Below are 22263 nucleotides of genomic sequence, written 5' to 3'. Positions count from 1 at the left end.
CCGGACGAAGGCGCCACGACCAACGGCGCCTTCAACATATATATTTGTTACTTTATTTTTAGATTCTTAATTTTTTTTACAAAATAAAACAATTCAAACTAAATTCATTAGTATGAAATTAGTATTAAATTTATTATATTTTATATACTTTCTCCATTAGTATTAAATTAATGATTGCATATTTTTATCTAATTAACACACTAAAATAGTGGACAATCTTAAGAACATATAGACAAAAACAAAAGGAGTTCTAGAAAATAAAAGATTCATACAAAATAAATATGTCCAATAGCAAAAACAAAATTAGTTTTTCAAGGAAATAAAATTGGCACTATGAAGTCAGTGCCTATATGAACCAGTGCCACATGCAGATGCCCGTCTAGTCCTACGCGGTCTACCATCTCGACGAATGTCAGGTTCTGCTGGTACATCATTAACAAATTGGGTGTCATCCGGTGGATATGGAACAGGGAAAACATTATACTGTGGTCGGATCCGCTCTTGGGGACTTGAGTATCCCAAGTTGAGCTCCAAATGTGGACCCCATGAAGAGAATCGAGTATCAATAGCATGAGGATATAGGGTAGCTAGAGAATCGGACCATGGCATATCTGGAACGTAATCATTCGTAGATGGACCAACTAAATCTGTAAATGTGGGTACCTGAGATGTAGACGAACCGAACATATCCATAAATCCCTGTGTAGTAGATAAATCGTCCATACCTCCATGCACAGAAACATCTGCATAAAAGGGTGTATGAGAAGCAAATGGACCGGCAACATCTCCAGATGGAGGTACCCGATATGTAGATGCATAATAGTTCCCCCCTCTCTCGTCTGTCTCACGTCATGCTCCAATTCAGTAGCTCTTTCGGCAGCGCTAAACCTTCTTTTGGTACGTCTATCTCGATGCGGAGAAGGTATAGGAGATATGGCAGGTATCGGAGGTAAGCTGGACGAGGCACCATCTCTACGTAGAAGTTGAGTCCCAGCTGCATACATTCGTGTAGCGTTGTCCTGATACAGATCATATATCCGATCGTCATCTCGAGACACTGCCCTAGCAGCAAGACTCATGGATATAAGCTGATTACCCTGAAATAAAAGGCATTACAAGTTTAAGAACTTAAAAAATTAAAAAACAAGTTGAAAAACATCGAAAGTAATGGTTGTTTTGAGAAAAATACTCACCCCAAGATCCAGTAAAATCGGGTCTCCGACCTGAAAACTGATATCATCAAGATTGTCAATCGGTGATATCAAACGACGTGTGTGCCTCTCATGCCACTCGTAGTATCATGGATCTGTCTAAGGCCCACTAAAGTCAATAAATGGATATTCAACGGAAGAATCAAGTCGGCCATGCCATCTATCAACATAGATACGGTGAAAACGAGCCCAATCTCTACCCCATGCACCTCGACGATCATAAGAATGCAATTTAATCTCAATATCGTGATCGGTAGGATGTGGTGGTATGTGTTGTACCCTCCCAAACTGACGTAGCACCCTATACGGACGATGCATCTCAACTCTCTCGTAAAATATAGAGGGACAACTCGACAACCAAACTGGATGCACTATCTCAGGATGCTCAAGTAAAGCGCCAAACTCAGGATCTAGTTCACTATAAGGCATCCATGTAAACTAGAAAAAAAAATATTTTTTAATATATTGTTAAATAGACCACAAACATTAATGTAATTGCAATTAACTTATAATAACCTAATCCCAGAGCATCCTATCGAGCGTCGTCACGTTTAATTCGGAATGTTGTTTTGTGGGCAATACTATATTGCACTACCCAATCATCAGGAATTATGTGACATCCAAAGTACACGTACACTTTAACATTATTTTTAACCGCCATCAATCTTCAAAAGATTAAGGAGATAATTAACTCGTCAATCAAGATTAATTAATAATGAGGCACATTAGTTAAAAAATAATAATAATATAATTAAGCACATGCTTATTCTAATGTTTTACAACACCATTCTAGTTACTGTTTTACAAAACAACACTAAAAAAAATTGCCCCTGCTTATAATATATAAATAGTACTAATACCTAGTATAAAATAAATAAACTACTAACTAACTAACTACCCACATGCTTCTAAAAAAAACTAACCACATGTATTTATAATAACTAATTAAAAACAATTGGACATAATAAAAAATTGTAATAATAATTTTTTTTTACCTTGGGTGAAGAGCACCGGCGGCAAGGAGCAAGGAGCATCGGCGGCGACTGGAGGAGCACCGGCTGCGGGGGAGACAGCGGCGGGGGAGGCGGCGGCGGCGAGAATGGAGAGAAGAGTCGGTGGCGGCGCCAACGCAGGGGGTCGCCGGAGGTTTTTGTGTAGTAATTATATATATATATATATATATATATATATATATATATATATATATATATATATATATATATATATATATATATATATATATATATATATTTTTTTTTTTTTTTTTTTTTAATTTTACAAGCAACTTTTTTTTAACAGAGAGAGAAGAGAGGAGAGAGGAGCTGAGCTGGGGAAGAAGCCCGTTGGAGGAGAGAGAAAGGAGACGCCAGTGTCGGTGGCATCTTCAGGAGGCGCTAGTGTCGGTGGCGTCTTCCGGTCAAGGCACGGTCTCTGAGGCGGCTGGCTCCACTTCAGGCCGTCGGATCATCCACTCAGTTGGGCCATCTACATCGTTCAAATATTAAAATATTAAAATATAAATATTTAAAAATTAGACGGAAGGCGCCAATGGAGGTGGCGCCTCCTGCCGGTGCCGCCGTGAGGAGTGGCGTTCAATCCCAATTTAGTTACCACCTGTAAAACAACACCATTCTAGAAACTGTTTTTCAAAACAACACTAAAAAAAAATTGCCCCACCATTTTTACTGGGGATCGCTAATTACAGTTCCATATTTACGGATACCGCTCACAAAAATTCACTATCTACATTCCCTTTATCTTGTTGAAGTGATACAACCAAAAATAAGTGCATCAAAAGAGGATCGAAATACACATCACGATAAGGTAAAATTATTTATTTTCGTTGCGAATAATTTCAAAAGGAGGGCTCATGACCAAAACTAACGTCTGAGATCTACTTTCACGCCCAAATTCGACGCCCAAAACTGACGTCTAAGATCTACTTTCACGCCCAAATTCGACGCCCAACATTGAGTTTCAGGGCAAACTTGGGCGTGCGAAACGCTTTTGGGCCCCCGGTCTGGGCGTGCGAAATTCTTTTTGGCGCTAATTTGGGTGGAACTTAGAACATTATATGGGAAGCATAATCATGGTCTCGTATATTTGTGGGGCATGGGTCGACTAAACTGTCACAGAAGGAGAAGGCCATTACTCATATGTTGTCACAAAGTCATGTGCTGCCGAAGATCTTAGAAGACTTGAAAGAACAGAAACTGGCCGAGTATGTGCATTTGAAAAAAAAATATACAAAGAAAAAACGAAAATGAAAATGCAGGTTAGGGGTGTGGGCATACAGTTCTGCAACATTTGGTTGGATTGCTTGAGGTAAGTAACTATTATAAGTGGAATCACACTGATCCAACTATACATAAAATTATTGATATGATGTGGGCTCACCTCAGTTTGTCCAATTGTTGAGGTCATTTCCGTACGTTATATTGTTCGACTGAACGTACATAACAAACCAGTACAAAATGTCTTTGTTGGAGATTGTTGGTGTTTGCTCCGAGGGTCTGAATTTTATTGTTCCAGTGGAATTTATGCGCCAAGAAAACAAAGAACATTATACATGGCCATTGAATAACGTGAGAAGACTTTCCGTCACAAACAATATACTGGATGTAATTATGGCCGATAGAGAGTTGGGATCATGTACATTTCATATCAATAGGAATGTAGGTCGTCGTGTTGAACAATGTTTGGGTAACAATAAGCCGCGAGGAATTGCATTCGTTCGTGGGACCTGGTGAAGAGTTAGAACTTCACTATCTACTGAAGAGTTCAAACGTAACCATGCGGCAATGATCGATGTGTACAAAACTCATCAGGGTCTACTCTAGGGTTAGAGTAGGTGGCCAAAAATCCAACTATTTTTTGTGTTTTCTCAAGCTACTCATAAATAATCTATTTCGTATTAATCATAAATACCTTTGGCATTTTGTATTTGTCGTTCCATAGATATAGTCCTTACAGTTACTTAATTACTATAAATAGATCTAGTAGTATCATGAGATTGTTTATTTAAGTATAGTAATTGTTAAATGTAGTTCCCCGTCAACAGATAACGCCACTAATGAGAATATCGGCTTTTCTCATTTGAGACTAGCATTTACTGTATGTGTATTGTCTATCATTAGTCAACGGTGTTGTGACATCGGCATACATTAGTAGGTGCTCATAAGTTGATGAGTTCACTGAACTCCCTCAATCTAGAGATCTCTAAGTTGGTTCCCATTATCGATTTGAGGTTTCTACGATATAGTTGTACATCCTTAATCCTTAAGACTCAGACATCATCGTGACTTCACTAGAGGACCAACTGTATCGTGACTGATTCTGAGTCTCATCGAAGGCCTCCCCAAGGGCCAATGTTCGTGCAGTCCGAAATTTAGTGTGAAGTATGTGCATGGTAGTAGGGGATCCGATCGCTTGACCAGTCATGGATATCGTGTGTGTTCTAACAATTTATAATCCAAGAAGTCAGTGGCCACAGCTGAACATGTCGTGATTAGAGAAATGTGTTTCTCTAAGTCAAACACGAACGAACTATATATTCAAGAACGTCCACAGATTTATTGAACTCATAAAGAGGTCCCGGTAAACCAATACCTTTAGTTCAATCGGGATATATGTATGAGGCACTTCATTTGTATCTAGGGAATCATGATGCGTAGTTTCTAGGTGCTAATCTTGATTCATTGGACCTACATTGTTGAGACAGTGGTTAAGATGAAATGTGTTTCATCTTGATGAGAAATTTAGAAAAAAGTTCGTATAAGAACAATTTGTTGTTCGAATCACAATTAAAATGTGGGCCCACGACTAGCTTACACCTAGACCATCGAGGGTCACACATCTCGTGTACATGAGATCCTTAAATGCAATGAGTTAATATTAATTAGTTAATCTTAACTTAATTGAAAGTCTATTCGATTGGTTCCAACATTCGTAATTGTCGATTACAGATGAGAATATGTGGGGGGGAAAACCGACGAAAATTTAGTTGACTTTCTAAATTGGGAAGTTTCCCGATTTGGCATGTCCTAAATTAGGGTTTCCAATTTTAGAAATTGTAAAGTGATACTCTTATTGACAAGAATTTTATGCTTGTCGTGAAAATAAAAATTTTGTATTTTTTCGAGCATTCGTTTGATAGAAACGAGTTGAGAAAGAGAGTGGGCTTAAGTTGTTGGGCTTGGTCCAACTTAAGCCCAATAGGATTTTATTCAAAGCCATATATAAATAGTGTGTCAGTGGCTCATTAAGCACAAGAATACCCCTAGCCTCTCTCCCTACAGCGGTTATCCACCACCTTGCATCCGACCCTTCCGCCGCCGCATCGCCATATTCGTTTTCCCCTCGTTTTCTACATTGTATTTAGTCTACCACGTATCTAGTGTTGTGTCGGTAGTGGATTGAAGTATACGAGGTGAAACCTAAGATGAAGGAAGATTCATCTGCCTCTACCACCGCCGCCACGTCGCCTCCACGTGCCGCCACAAGACGGTGCGGAGAGATGGCAGTCCTGAAAAATTGCTCTTGAATTTTCTGCGCAATTCAACTAGAAAATTCACCACAAATCAACTAATAGTCGGATGAGTGCGAAATGTGGACATAAATTTTGCAACTCATGGATCTACAATCCCTCCGAAGAAATTGTCCATCAGATCAAAACTCATGGAGATATTGGAGATGGAACAGACTTGAAATTTCATATTAGAAAATAGTTTCGAAACACGCTTCAACAAGTAAGATTTAAACTATTGCGATTTAATTTACGATGATATATGTTTATGTGACAATTTTATATGAATCCATGCGTTTGTTTCGTCAATTGATATATACATGCGTTTATATGAATCTGTTGATATCATGATTATCCCGATTATGAATGTACGTATGTTAACAAATTTGATGATGATGATGATATTATATGCTCGTATGATTTAATTTGAATCGAGCATGTTAAATGTTTTATTTAACTTGATATTAATTAAATGTGAGCATGCTAATTGATTTAAATTATGCAATTTAATTTAAATTATTGCGAGCATGTATGTGGTGATTGCAAGATATCTGGTACGGAATTAATTGCAATAATGTGCAGGTGTTTATTTATATAAATTAGTTTGTATAAATAAAAAAAAAATTATTTTCCGCTGCGTACACGTGCCTGATTTCCAACATCTAGCACCATGAAACGACTTGACTCGTATACAAAGAGATTTTTTTTCGTGTATGGATAAACTTTTTGTTCCACCTCGACAAATCGGTACTGTTATTTTTTGTTGAAATACAAATACGTAATGTTATTTGTGTTCGAGTAAGTGACCAACAAGACAAGTTGTGGTTGTGGTCTTTCGTTTATTATTGTAATAAATAATAAATTTTCATATTATTAATAAAAAAACCTTTTGGCATTCTATATCTTTGTCCATTGCATAAGCATAGATATAGTTATTATAATTACTTATATTTGATCAAGTATGATCATGAGATATTTAGTTAACTAATATAACTGTTAAACGATGTTCCTAGTCAACTGTTTACGCCACCAATAGAGATATCGGCTTTTCCCATTCGAGACCAGCACTTAGGGTATGTGTACTGCCTCTCATTAGTAATCAATATTGTGATATCGGCATACATAAGGGGGTGCTCATAAGATGATGAGTTCACTGAACTCCCTCATTCTAGAAATCTCTAAGTGGCTCTCAATAATCGAGTAGAGATCTCTATGACATAGTTGTACACCATTAGTCCTTAAGACCCAGACATCACTGTTACTTCACTGGAGGACCAGCTGTATCGTGACATGTGTCTGAGTTCCACTGAGGACCTCCCCAAGGGTCAGTGTTCGTGCACTCCGAAATCTATTGGAAGGTCTGTGCATTTTACTCGGGGATTCCATCGCTAGAATAGTCTTGGATGTCATGTGTGTTCTTATAGTTTGTAATCATTAAGTCTCTGACCCGAGCTGACTATGTGATGATTAGGGAATGTGATTCCCTAAGTCATGCACAAACCGATTGCAATACTCAGAATGATCGCATAGTTATTGAACAGTAAAGGAGGTCTCGATGAACCAATGACTCTAGTTCAATTGGAACATATATATCGAAGGGATCGTACTGTACCTTAACTATATCACACGGTTCTTGCAGACACTTCATTTGTATGTAGGGAATCATGACGCATAGTTACTAGACGCCAATCTTGATTCATTGGGTGGTTAAGTTGAAATGAGCTTCATCATAATTATATCTCTAGGGAGGAGTTTGAACCACAATGGGTTGTGCGCCCAAGGCTAGCTTACACCTGAACTATCGAGGGTCACACTGCTCGTGCACTTGAATTCATTGAATAAACGGTCAAAGATTAAAATCTTGGTCTTTGCATAATTGGAAGTCAATACGATTGATTCCAACATTCATATATGTGAATTATGTATGAGAATGGAAAAGAAAAGAACTAGGCGATGATTTTTGTGAACCTTCTAAATTGGGAAATTTCCCGATTAATCTTGTATACTAAATTAGGGTTTCCAGTTTTAGAAATTGGAAATCAACTATCGGCATTCGTATCGACGATGATGTTTCATTGATTCCTAAAATGTAATTGTTTTATTCTTCAGATCATTGGTTTGTGAGAAACGAGCAGAAAAAGACTAACGGGCGTAAGCTGTTGAGCCCAGTCCAACTTAAACATGTTAGGGTTGTGCACAAGACACTATAAATACAAGATTTATGGGTCTTTCAAACAAGCAAGCAAACCCTAGCCGTTGCCTCTCTCTTCCATAATGACGGCCGTTGCCTCCTCTCAGCCTGCCGTCGCCTCACGCGCCGTCGGTGTCGCCGGTAGCTCTTCTTTTGTCTTTCCTCCATTTATTTCTAACTTTTGCGTAACTACTGCCACATAATTAAAGAACTCAGTGTTCGAGGTGAAACCCATGAGAAGGAAGACAAGGTAGTCTAACACCAACAGCGCGCCCGCCGCACGCGCCCGCACCTGCCGCAGCCCCGTGCGTCCGACACTACCGCTCCGCAGCTGCTCCTCCGGATTGCACGGATTGATTTCCGTGGATGTTTTTGTATCCGATAGTTTGCCTCGCGCTTCAAAAGGTAAAATCGGATTCGTTTGTATTTGATTAAATTAACTAATATGATTAATTATGATTTGATATATGCTATATCGTTTTTGCTTGAATGATTTATGAAATTATTTATATGCATGATTATTGACATAATGCGAGTATGTTAATTGTTTAATTAAAGAGGAAATTAAATATTGTGCATGTATGTATTTTAATTTGCGCTGGAAGCAATAAGGTACGATTTAATTGTTAAATTGTGCACGTGATTATATGTAAAATAGGTTTTCCATATAAAGTTTTTGTTTTCCGCTGTGTATACCTGCCCGATTCCCAATAATTTGTACATTAAATGTTTCCATATTATCATTATTTTAGCGTGGAGAGTAATCCTAAAGTAGTAACGGATTGGTTGTCGTCATCAACCGATGAATTTGACACATTTTGGAGACAATATCAAACACAACAAATCGAAGAGGATTCAAGCAAAGACAATCGTATACCTGCGTTTAAAATTTTGTCTTCTGAAATCGTAACGCATGCCCTTAGACTTCTGAACCATGAGCGTGATAAGGATATACATACTTGAAATTGTTACGTGAAGAGAATTCATGGCCTCTCATGAAAACATGGCATTGATTTGAAAGAGATTACATGTGGTGGTGTGTTTTATACCGAAGATGTCCATAAATTTTTGCGAACCATGATTTTGTAGGATAGTAATCAAGTAGAGAGTGTTGATTCAGTCCGTAATCATAGGACACAAGCTATTGGAAGATTATAAGGATTGATTTAAGAGTTACGTCAACGGTCTGAAATTCAGATTAATGATATGGCGGGCATAGTTTTTGAAAGAATGCACCCCGCATAAATGAAATTAAATGAGCCACCGGTACAACGGCCGAGAGGCAGGCCGAGGAACAACTACACACTGAGAGAACTATCCGGTTGGGAGTACCCACTTTATCCCAGTTTGGCATACCGAGGTCGAGGCATTAAAATCGCAAAGGTAATAGAGATCGTGGGATACCTTCCAATTCATCTAGCAGAAAATCGTAGTCCTGGTCGTTCATCTACTGTGAGTGGACCCGAACTGGAACGAATTGTCCATCCTGAGTTTATCCAAAATCTACATTTTGTACTTGTACCTAAGGTCGTGACGTGGACGAACGTGTTAGGTGATGGTAATTGTAGCTACAGAGCCGTTGAGTGTGCAGCCGATGGCGACGAGGATAATTGGTATGAGGTTAGAATGATGTTTATCAATTTCTTAGAAATAATGAGGAGTTTTTCAAAGACTATTATGGTGGTAGGAATTACATATATCAAGTGATGGCAAGAGTGGCTCATCGGCAAAATCAACAAAAACCAAAAAATAAAAGGATGACTATTACCGATGTGGGAGTGATCGTAAAAACATGTTACAATGTTTTGGTATTGTCGACTAACAGAAGTTCGGAAAATCAGACTTATTTGTCACTTTTCTTCCCCGAAGGCGTTTCACAACTATCGCACAAGATGATCATTCTATATCCCGGTGGAAATGAGTCATTTTGTGTACATGTAGTTGAATGATAACCGTCCACTGCCTCCATTTGATTTGCAGTGGCGGAGGTATAAGAGCGATAGCATAGCTTATTTAGTCGATGCGTTGAAAGGTACACGTCGAGCATGGGACATTCTAAACAATAGTTGATGTATTTTCTTTTCGTATAGTTTTTGTATTGTTTGATGTTATGTCATATATTTGTTTGATGTTATGTAATGCACTTGTTTGATTTTATGTAATATATTTGTTTGAAAATAAAATAAATTTAAAAATAACTAAGCGTCCGAAAATACAATAAACATAAAAACAATTAAGCGTCCAAAAATAAAAACAAACATGAAAACAACAAATTGTCCGAAAATAGACAAGCATAAAAACAACTAATAATCCTTCGTCCGACATATGCTTTGGGAATGGGGACAGTCTGGAATCATGGTCCGCGTCTATATCAATATCGAGCGACTACAACTGTAGATAATCAGAAAATGGCGTACACAACTCCTGAACCTGCATGAACACGTCATCCAGTATGGTACGAAATCGTAGAATATGCGATGGAGGCCAGTGACTACAGTAGTATGAATGCAACAATTGTATGATGTCGTACTTGAATGGAACTGGAGATGGCTCCACTCTATCCAACAGATCAGTACTGGGATCCATACGGAAATAAGTACGAGGTGTGTACCACGTCAAGTAAACGTTAGATGTCTGCCAAGGCGGACGCGCCCACTGCCCGTAGTAAGACTGTTCAAGCCTGTGCACATACAGGATACTCCATGCTTGATTGTTGGGGTCGTATGGGCCGTAATAACATGGGCATCGTTGTGAGGGCGGACCACTCCCCATTTATCCTCATCGTTGAAGTAGATCGCCGACGAGCTTTCATAAACTTGGTGCACCCACTCTTTCCTCTGAGCAGGGTTCTTCATTGATCCAGCATGCTTCTTCCGATCCCTATGGGAATCTCCATATGTGGGGCCACCCATGATCTGTGGTTCCTTTCTACTGGCCTTTCTGGAGAACTCCGCAGTTGGGTTTGGGGATCCGACATGCGATCCCCATCCCATGTCCTCGTGACGAACCTGTTCAACTTGTCCTTCAAATGATTGCATATGTTCGTCTGGCGGCCGTACTTATTGTAATATCAGCAATGCCCCCCCCCCCCCCCCCCCCCCCGGCATTGGGACCTCTAGTGGGCGTTTTGTTATACGTTGATGGCCACTGGATGTCGGATCCTCTTTCTACCGCCATCAAAACTTGTGTTGGTGTCTCACTCAGGACAGTGTAATTAGTGTACCGGGCCTCCTAAATTCTCGTATAGGTACTTCTCGAATTGGGGCAAGTCGGCTGGGCCCCACAGGATTTCTATTCCGCGGGGTTGCCTGTTCCTTGCTGCACTGATCAGGCACGGCTTCCACCTCTTCCTCCTTCATCTTCCTCACCACTTCTACAATAATATATTATTTCTGTTCGCTTCAAGAGTTCATCGTATGTGAAAGGCGGTCTCTTTGCAAGCGACTAAAAAGCTCGCCGTCTTTCAAGCCTTGCATAAAGGTGTTTGGTGAAAACGTCCTGTAAGAGACCCGGTACCTCTAGAGTGGCACTTGTAAACCGACGAACAAAGTTTCTTAGAGACTTCTGACCCTCCTTTCGAACACTGAACAATGTGAGAGCGGAATTCTTCTGGTTCATAGAACTTGCGAAATGATCAAGCAACATAGAACTGAAAATCTCAATTTTCGTATGGATCCTCAGTACTGGCCGAACCAAAGTTGAGCTGATTTCCGCAAAGTGGTGGCGAAGACGCGACATTTCATTCCATTTGAGAACCGATGTAAGTAAGTCGTGGTCCAGAACCTACTCACATGATCCAGGGGTCGGTCGTACCATCAGAGGAGAGATGTTCGAGAGCCTGAAAACCTGGGGGCAAGTTGCTCGCCATGATCTCGAACGAGAATGGGTTACCACGCTCTTGCTGTTCGGACAGGGGTGGCAATGTGACCAAAGGATCCTCTGTTCGCCTCGCATCTTTGGAGGTTGCTACCGAGGCCGAGCTTCCTGAAGGACAGGGTCTATTTGTTTCCCCATTCGTCTGATCTTATTGTACTGCTTGATTGACTATCTTGTGGATTTCATCCATCGTAAGTACCAAAGGAGTCTTGGGATCCTCTGTTCGTGGGGTTATCCGTACGAGTGGCATAGCCGGTGCAGGGGGATTTTCATGTCGTCGTGGCGATGAGTCTGTTGCCACAAGGCTAGCCTCTTTCACGTGGTGATGTCATGATACCTGAAAACGTAAACAAAGAAAAAGGGGTAACCAAAATAAGAAAACAAAAAAATAATCAACTCACGTCTATAACTCAATTTTTCCACATACGGCGCCTTTTGATGGGGCCTAATTGACCATATCATATATATGGACTTTTCAATTTCATTGGGCCAAGATAATAATAAATTTTCGAGCTAATGGGCTTGATACTTATATGTTCTGATCTATTTAAAGAGCATGAAATAAAATAGGGAAAATAATTTGGGCGGAATAAATGCTCCGATGTATATATTGATCGGAATATATTAATTATAAGATAAAGGTATATGTATTCGTGTATATGTTCTTCTTCCAGAAAATTTCCTTTTTTACATACAATATATAAGGCCATATTTAGACTAGCTCTGTATGAGTCTTCTGGACCTCATCATGCCATGTGGAAGACTTGCATTACCAGTCCTATGTTGCCACGTGGAGGCATGTACTGGTCTACAGCTACTTGTCGCCTACCTATCCTAATATGTCAAATGTCCCTTCACATCAGTCTCCCGCCCATTCTTCACCTTTAAATGAGATAGAAATTGATATAGACAAGGTTATTTTGCCCCTTGAGCGAGATTAGCATGCATTGAGGCGAGCTTACTCTGTTTTAAGCGAGCTGACTTAGTCATTGGACATTGATCGTTGTCCACATACTTTTTGTTTTATTCATGACACCCTTTACCAAGTTATCCTCTATGTCCCCATGTGGCTCCCCAGTGGATGAGTGCAAATGGACTATTTACTATTGGGCCCTTACGTTTTTACTTGAGCCTACGTTGCTTCCGAGGCCAAACGGCCCAAGAAGTTCGAGACTCCTTTTGTATTATGGTGTAGGCAAACTAACCCAGGTCAATTAGGATATACATTTTTGTTAAACTAACATGTAATATCTCATAAATGTTAGTATGATTGTGAAATAATTTGCATTAGCTCGCAATATATGTATGAACGAAATAAATTAACCAACCAAAGTAAGGATAATACACAACTATAGAAGTTTGCCTAATTCACAAGATAATAGAAAATAGCCATTAGTGCTTGATGAAAGGGAAATAACACTTTATGTAATGGAGATAGTGAAGAAGAGGAGACAATATAGAAGAGAAATTGGCTGAGCCATTTTATTCATTAGAATAGTCTTTTTACATCATATAACTACAATAAATAAATATATATATTTATATATATATATATATATAATTTTCAGTCTAGTCATGTGAACACATGTCAAGTTGTGGCTAATCTATTTTCCAAATAGTGACACCTATAGAGGTCACTTGTCATACTACAAATTAAAACAATATGCTATAGTCCAATATATTATAACAAGTATATTATTTAACACACACAGTAATATTTGTATCGTAACTCGTAAGTAAGGTGGGGCAATATTTAGGATCCATTACAATATATGATTCGTTATTTTTTACTTTTTTTGCGAAGTAATTTTCACTTCAATTCACGATTTAACAAATATGGTCACGATGATGCTGCAGTGCCCAACTTATTAAAAGAAAATGGCAATCGATATTATGACGAGAGATTTTCAGGAAAATAAAAAAAATAATAAAAAATAAAAATAAAAAAAAAAATAAAAATAAAAATACTAATATTTTTGCTATTTGCTTGCCGATGTCCAAAGCCCTATATACAGAAGATAATCAATCAATTCAGAATAAAGACCAGATTTGAATACACAGAATAAAAGACCAGATTTCATTTGAATACAGTTAAACCTTAATTTAGCAAAATATTAAATTATCGAACTAATAACTTAACACGTTTACGATGAGTTGGGACCGGAAGGAATTATTATTTAAGCGAGTTTATTAATTTATCGAGGTTCAACTGTAATCTTTACGAACCTTGTATTAGTATACCATTACAAATATAAACAATATAAACCATATGTTGTTGTATATCCAATCACTAAACTTTCTTAGTTGGACCTTAATTAAATGTTACTAATTGGATACATTATTTCCAACATATTTACTCCATGACTTCCTCGATACTTACAAATCGACCCTTTTCGATCGAGAGTTGAGCCGCAACACCTATGGCTACAGAAACCAATCCAGCGTGCAGATCTACAACAGGAGCTTGTGTACCTTTTGCTCTTATTGAAGACAAGAACTGAAGATGTTCAAGATAGCTAGAGCCATGATGTAGCCCATTATATCTGGAGAAGCAGCACGTAATATGGGAATTAATCGAAAATATTTTAAATATCGACTTCTTACCTCAAGAAAAAAAAAGGAAGTAAAAGAGTCGACTCACTTAATACGATCATCCTCGGCTTTTAATGTCTTAACGCCATCTCTTCCTTCTACACGGGTGCCCCAGTGAACAACATTCTCCGGGACAAATGCCTCACCCTGTAAGCTTTTTTTTCTAAGTAATTTTCACAATTTGCTAGGTTTTTGCATTTGATACCCCTTTACTTACTCTAATTGTCAAAAACATCCTCCTACTATCTTTATTAGCATAAACTCCTCTATCATTGAAGTTTATCTGTTTGTTTTAAAGAATAATATATTTATGTTTTTAGCAATTCGAAATAACAGAGGGTTTTTTACCTTACCAATGTCACCAACAACAGATATCTCTTGTTCGTTTTTACTGCCTTCGGCAAACATACAGAGATCAAGCATGCCCCGTGATCCATTTTCAAATTCAACAATTACATATGCATTGTCAATTATATCAGGCACCTGCAGAAACAAGAAAGCGACCGCGAAATAAACGAGAGAATTCTTATATCCCTACGACGAAAACAAAAGAAATCAAGAAGAAAGGCACTATCATGGTGATTGACTTTATTACAGTAAATGTTCCATTTAACAAATTACTATGAATTAAGACATCCTTGTCACTTATTAATTTGCACTCTCGAAAAGCTTTATCACTCTCATATAAAGCATTCGCATACAAGATTTGGACTACTACTAATCAATGAAGATAGCTATTCGAGCTGCGAGGATTTTCGACAGAAGGGTGGACAACATTCGTTATATCGACGTGTAATATGTATAATGAGAGTCTCTGATCACAATATGTTTTAAAAAAATTCATGTTAACTAATCTAACTTTTAAATAGTTATTACAGGAAGATAATTTACCTTCCCATCGTATGCCTCGTCTTTATGATTTACATCAATAGCACCAGAAGCCATGACACGTACAGGATTAGAGCCCGCAAATAGTGTCATGAGATCAAAGAAGTGGCAGCATTTCTCTACTAGGGTACCCCCAGTATTACAGTTGAACCGGTTCCAATTGTCAACCTATTAGAAAAAAAAATAGAAAAAAGTAAATAAATAAAACGGGTCAAAAAGTTAAGACAGTGTACAGTGATCTGGTCGAAGTACCTTAACAAGAAATGGGAATCGATGTTCCCGTATAGACACCATCTTGACTTGTCCAAGAATTCCATCCTTAACCACATCAATTAGTTTAGCGACAGGTGGCATGTATCTATATTCTAACCCAACTTGTACTAGCATATCTTGTCTACTTTTTGCAGCATCTATGACCTGAAAAAAAAAGTGATCGGATATTTGATCGTAAAACAGGATAACTTTGTATGCGAGTGAAAAGTGATACTGTGAAAGAATTTCCTTCTCATTTGCAAAATTTGTCTTCATTAAAATATGAGAACCACCGAATCAATAAGATTGTCTCACATATCTCAAATTCATTTGATAAGTACAGCCGTTGATATAATTAGTGACATAATTAAACATCAGAATGAAAGTTATGTCCTTCAATAAGGATCGACGCTTTCAAAATCATAGTTTTATGATTTATCACTAGAAAAATAGTTGCTTAAGGTAAATAATTATCAATCACTAACAATCAACTAGTAGACAATGAATAAATTGTTTGATATTAGTGTTTTATGAACACTTGTCACTTATGATAGGTGAATACTGAGGAAAATGCAGTAAATAATAAAATTATAACTTGTACTCGGAAATTGGAATCACTAGAAGTAAGAACAAATTAAATTCTGCAGTTATTTTCTAACCTTTATGCAATCTGCAACGGTTGTGCAGAGAGGCTTCTCCACCAACACATGATGGGTTTTCGGGTGGCTGATAATATCCATCAAGATTTCGCAGTGAGTCATGTTTGGAGTCGAAATAACCAATACATCGCACACCCCACTATTCAACAGCTCTTTGTGACCCGAAAAAACCTTCAAAATCACACCACCAAAGAACATTTAAAAACTGCAATATTCATTCCTTTCTTAATTTAAAAAAAAAAAAAAACTAACAATTAATCAATAAAGAAAATGAATAATCCCATACAAGAATTGAAAAAAAAAAATACACTGAACCTTCAGCACTCATATCGGCATATACACAAACACCTGATGTGCATTACATCATACAATCAATATAATCCATTTCCACTAAAATGAACAAAGAATTGAATACTCAAGCACCACTTCAATCGAACTAAACAAAGCAACAAAATAACTACAATCCGGAGAAATTGAAGGAAGTACCTGAAGAGGCCAGTTGTAAGAGTGTGCAAGAAGCAGAGCAGCTTGTTGGGAAGGTAAGTGGGGATCGGCTATGGCGACAACAGCAACACCTTCGCTCTTGAGATGGTAAAGATTGATGAGATGTTCTCTTCCCATCATCCCAACTCCGATTATTCCATATTTTACTACTCTTCTATCACCCATTTTAGATGGTTTCAATTTTGCTATTATGCGAATTTTCTCTTGTATAAGTTTTTTAGTTTCCAAGTGTGATGAGGATAAATTTGATAAAGGCCGGCTAAAAATAATACCATTTTTTTCTCATTTTAATACCACTATATTTAAGAATATAATTTAATATATATCTGAATTTTTTTTCTTATTTTAGTACGAAAAAGAAATTAAAAGTACAAAAATACCCTTATACATAAAGGGCATCTTTGGTTTGCATTATTAGAAGGGATGAGATGAATTGTACTCCTGGGTACAATGCTTGGTTCGGTTGATTTGCCGTCCTTGACTAATGGCCCCACCATTTTAATCAACCAATTGAATTATTAATTATCCACCCAATTTTGACTTGATAGTATATCATTTATACAATCCCACTTCTTGCTCGATGTGAATTGACGAAAATGTCCCTCATTATTTCTTAAATTACGAAAAAAATCGATATATAAACTCACAAAATCAGCTGTTTCCCCTCGCAGATGCAGCCCTAGCCTCTCAGGTGAGAAATCCTCCCAGGTGAGAAATTAGATCTAACACCGTCTTTTCAATTTTTAGATTTGTTGTTTGTTTTAGTGTTTAATCCGTTCAATAACTTGTTAAAATGCCCACAAATTGTTTGTACTTTGGCAGATAGAATCGAAGAAGAAGACGGGTCCGGCGAGAAACCTCCGTTCGAAGTTTTGACACTTTCCGGTGTCCGTCATTGTGGCAGGTTCCTCTTTGTCTTTGAATTTTAAATCTTTATTTAATTCCGTCGAGTTTGAAATGAGAAATTTAGGGCTTTGTTTATTGCAAGAACTCCTCACCAACAGAGCCTTAGAATACCCAATTATTTCTTTGTTGTTATTTAAGATATATATATATATATATATATATATATATATATATATATATATATATATATATATATATATATATATATATATATATATATATATATATATATATATGTTAACTCCTTATTTTTCAACCTTGTCAGTAACGGTTTCTTATTCGGCATTGAGCATCACAACAGATGTAAGCCACCAACGCAACCATTACCGCTTTAGTTAACTGCCATTACCTACAGGTATTTGCTTCGCTATTAATACGAAAAACCAGGTTTGATTTCACACAGGCTGAATATATGCCACCCGTAGACTATAAATGTTTTTTACTTGTTCAACAAAAGCTGTTTAATGTAGGTTATTTAAGATGTTTATAAATGTATAATAGAAATTATGCACATACTAACATAGGTCACCACTGAACGACTATCAGTTATGTTCTTACTCCATAAGTTGCTAAATAAACCGGAGATTGTGCACACAATATGTATCTACTGAATACACGAATAATATGAGGTATTGCTTGATGTCTGTTCACATATTTAGTAAAAAAAATTGTCGTCAGGTGTCTTGCTCTCAGAATAACACCCAAACTTACAGTTTAATAGGACGAACACCTTCATACCTTGACTATTTGCGTTCGTTAGTTGGGTTGAACGATGTAACATGTCGTGATAATCTTAGAATGAACATACAGTCCTTTTACCGGTTGTGTTACATTTTAGAAAATGTGGGCGGTCTTAAAACAAATAGAAATGTGTCTATACCAGAGCAAGTCGCAATGTTTCTTCAAATTTTAGCCCATCACACAAAAAACGTTGTTGTTCGGAGTCATTTTAACAGATCTGGGTACACGGTAAGCAAACACTTTAACCGCGTTCTACTGGCCTTACTTAAGTTATACGAAATGCTACTGATAACACCAAAACCCGTCGACGAACTTTGTGAAAATGAGCGCTTTTCACATTTCAAGGTATCATAAAAAAAAATGTTATGTCAATGTTGTCTTACACAGCTGTTATTTGTTTAAATAACTACGTTATTACGGTGATTATTTATTAGGGATGTCTCGGTGCACTAGATGGGACGTACATAGGGTGTCGGGTTCCTTATCTTGATAAACCAAGATACATGAATCGCAAGGGTAATGTGTCGATCAATGTTCTAGCTGTTTGCGATGATAACATGAATTTTATATACCTACTTACAGGCTGGGAAGGGTCTGCAGCCGATAGTAGAATACTTCGTGATGTAGTAACCCGAGACAATGGTCTTCGAGTCCCCACGGGTAAGTATTAGTTGGTAGAGTACCAAATAAAGTCAAATAGTTAACATAGTGCCAGTATGTAGGATCCGCACTGTAGTTGATTCCAACTTTAGTAAATCATTCACCTTTACAGGTAACTACTACTTGGTTGACAACGGTTATACGAACGGGGAAGGTTTTTGGCACCGTACAGAGGTTGTAGATACCACCTCGATGCATATGCAAACGATCCAACCGCACCTAGAAATTTTAGAGAATTTTTTAACATGAAACATGCCAAGGCAAGAAATATCATCGAGCGGGCTTTTGGGCTTTTGAAGTCACGATGGGCCATATTACGTAGTCCAGCATATTATCCCAACAAGGTTCAAAATAGGATCGTAATGGCGTGTCGTCTTCTACATAATTTTATACGCACGACCAACGACTTTGATCCAGAAGAGGAAACTTTAGACGATTTTTTGAGGAAAAATCCAGGCATTATTAACGGCGAGGATTACATTAATACTGTTGAGACTTCGGAGGAGTGGACGACCTGGCGAGATACAATTGCGATTAACATGTACAATCAGTGGTTATCGTCTCGATAGTACAAATTAAAAAACACCAATAAATTTCGTACTTTAAATGTATTTCATTGTTTGTATTTACGACTGCAACATGGATACTAATGTGTCTTGCATTTGTAATGCTTTATTGTTCCCCTTTGTACGCATTGTGATGTGAACATTATTTATGTAGTTACAATGGCTGGTTTAATTTGCATTTAATTCAGGTAATATGGAAAGTACTGGTGCTCCGAAAAAATGCAGTTCAAGCAAAAACTGTGTCTCCAACAGCAGGCGCTGTTGAACAGTCCTCGAAGAGCAAACGTTAATTTTAGGTTTGAAAGATATTGTGTCAAGAGGTTGGAAGTGCGAAAATGGCTTTAAAACCGGTTATTTAGGTACCCTTGAACAATATATGGTTCAAAAATTTCCCGGAACCTATCTTAAGGCCTCCCCCCTCATCCATTCGAAGATACATGTGTGGAAAAAATATTATGGAGCATTAAGCACCATGTTGTCAAGGTCCGGATTTGGTTGGAACGACTCGAACAATACCATTGACGTCGTTGATGACCAAGTGTGACAAGATTACATTAAGGTATTCCTTTATCAAATAAATTGATATAAATTCTTCGAATTTGGAATTTTTTGATAACTGTTTAAACTTCTTACTGCTGCAGCTCCGTGTTTGCACGTAGACCGATGTTAACGCCCGTTCCATGCGGTACAAATCATGGCCGTTTTACAAGGATTGGTCTCAAATATTTGGTAAGGATCGTGCCACGGGGGAGCATGCTGAAGCATTCACTGAGGCCATTAATGATTTGGTGTCGAACTCCAACAAAGGGAAAGAACACATGTCCAACGATGATGACGAAGTTCCACAACTGGATCCGTCAAATGCAGACAGTTACTCTCAATACATGTCCTTTAGCCGGGCTGATGAAGCAACCTCCACAAAGAGTAAATCAAAGACTAAAAAACGATCACGTAGTGACCCCAACGACGGTGGTTACGCCGAGATGGCTTCAAAATTCTTCGAGAAAATGAAGGCCTAAATGGCTGAATTAGTGAGTCGCATGGGGTTCGAGAAAGATGTGTCGGCAGCTAGGAAACAAGTTTTTGACGCACTAGCCAACATGCAACACCTTACCTTTGAAAAGAGGCTTAAAGCAACTTCTCGCATTTGCGATAACCCCAAAGATCTTGATATATTCTTTTGCTTGAGTGATGATCACAAGGCTATGGTGCAATTGATATTGGACGAACGTTACTAGTAACACATTCACGAAGTCTACTCCTTTTAGATATTCACATTATCGTGTGTTTAATTATAACCTATGAATGAGGTTGTTACATTTCATATTATAATGTGCTTTATTAAACGATGGTATTTCGAGAACAAATTTATATTAGGTTGCTATTAATTTTGTTTAACTATAAATATGTTTTCGTGCCATAATTTACTTACCAATTGCTATTAATTATCTAGTATTGTAAATTGTTGTTACTTGGACAAATGTGAAAAACAGCTTAAGTTTTAATAATAATATCTTACTTACTCCAACATCCGTCCTATGTAAGGTGAAGTTCCATAACCTTCGACATTGAACAAAATTACTAAATGCCAAATTACAAATTAAAATAGTGAATACATCAGTAACAAACCATTATATTTTAACAACATTACAAATTACTTAGACCACACATTCTTACATATGTTCGTTTTCGTTGATACTTCCATATTTAGCATACAAAAATATAATACATAGATATATATATTATAGCCTGAATACACACGCTATATATAACGTGCAGTAGATATTAATTATAGCCTAAACAATGCATAAATCATACAGAAGATTCTAATGCACAAAACGTCCACTACTTAAACTTGGGGGCAGACCTAGAACAAATTAATTGTTTGTTGGGGTTAAGAACTCAACTGTAGTAGGCTTGTTTGAAGCCGTTGAGCTCTTAGGAGTTCTGAAAGTTTTGAATTTCCTCATGCTTCCCGTTTCAGACCGTAAAATAGAGCTTCCCCGAAGATCGTCGAAACTGTCAATGTAGTGGGAGTTTGCCGTGCTAACCTCGGTGTCTCTTGATCCTTCTGAATCAGAGACATAGTTAAGATGGTTGAGCATATCGAAATCAATGTTTTCGGAAGAACTCGATGAAATATTTATTACGGTATGTGGGTCGTTACTGTTTGCGTGAGCAAATTCTCGCTCGGCAAGCATCCTTCACCTGTTTCAGGTTGTGCTTCATCGTCATCCGATAGCACCACAATAGATTCTTCAGCCTCATTGGGGTTTTGCACAGGCTCTGCTCCGAAAATGCACTTTAATGCATTGTACTTGGGCTCCCCGGCGTGGCGGTAAAAAAACGCAAACTTACTAGTCTGCATATTCGTGAAATACTCAAATTTATTTAGGTTGAATAACTAACTAACTAAAATGTAAAGATGAAAGACAAAATAAAATGTAGGATTATTTTTAGCTAGGATTATCAAAACCTTCAAAATATGATCCCACATCTCGGAGGATGCTGAAACGATGTTGGTTGTAGAATTGTAGCGAACACCTTCTTGAGCTAGAATCCAGTGAAAGGTGGTGAACCTTTTGCGCAGCAACGTCATCTTTTTCATCAAGTGCTTGTAAGAGAAGAACAAGTTGAATTTAGTTTGAATAGCTTCTTGACAACTGAATAGAGCAAGGGTATTTTCCCCCTC

The 22263-nt window shown here is 37.7% G+C and overlaps 1 protein-coding gene and 1 pseudogene across 1 annotated transcript; one reads left to right on the top strand and one right to left on the bottom strand.

Moving 5' to 3' along the window:
- Positions 1-13953: 13953 nt before the first annotated feature.
- Positions 13954-16966, bottom strand: LOC105948680 (Oxidoreductase family protein). The gene is made up of 7 exons (XM_012971907.2): positions 16681-16966; positions 16195-16365; positions 15536-15700; positions 15287-15451; positions 14744-14878; positions 14445-14542; positions 13954-14346 (listed from the first exon to the last, which is right to left on the bottom strand). The coding sequence occupies exons 1-7, from the start codon at positions 16861-16863 to the stop codon at positions 14157-14159; spliced, it is 1107 nt and encodes a 368-aa protein (XP_012827361.2). The 5' UTR covers positions 16864-16966; the 3' UTR covers positions 13954-14156.
- Positions 16967-18469: 1503 nt separating this feature from the next.
- LOC148772739 (uncharacterized) lies at positions 18470-20590 on the top strand (annotated as a pseudogene).
- The last annotated feature ends 1673 nt before the right edge of the window (positions 20591-22263 follow it).

This window comes from Erythranthe guttata, chromosome 1 (assembly GCF_056151865.1).
Source record: "Erythranthe guttata isolate IM_541 chromosome 1, IM_541, whole genome shotgun sequence".
Taxonomy (NCBI): domain Eukaryota; kingdom Viridiplantae; phylum Streptophyta; class Magnoliopsida; order Lamiales; family Phrymaceae; genus Erythranthe; species Erythranthe guttata.
This window is presented reverse-complemented; position numbering and strand designations above follow the sequence as displayed.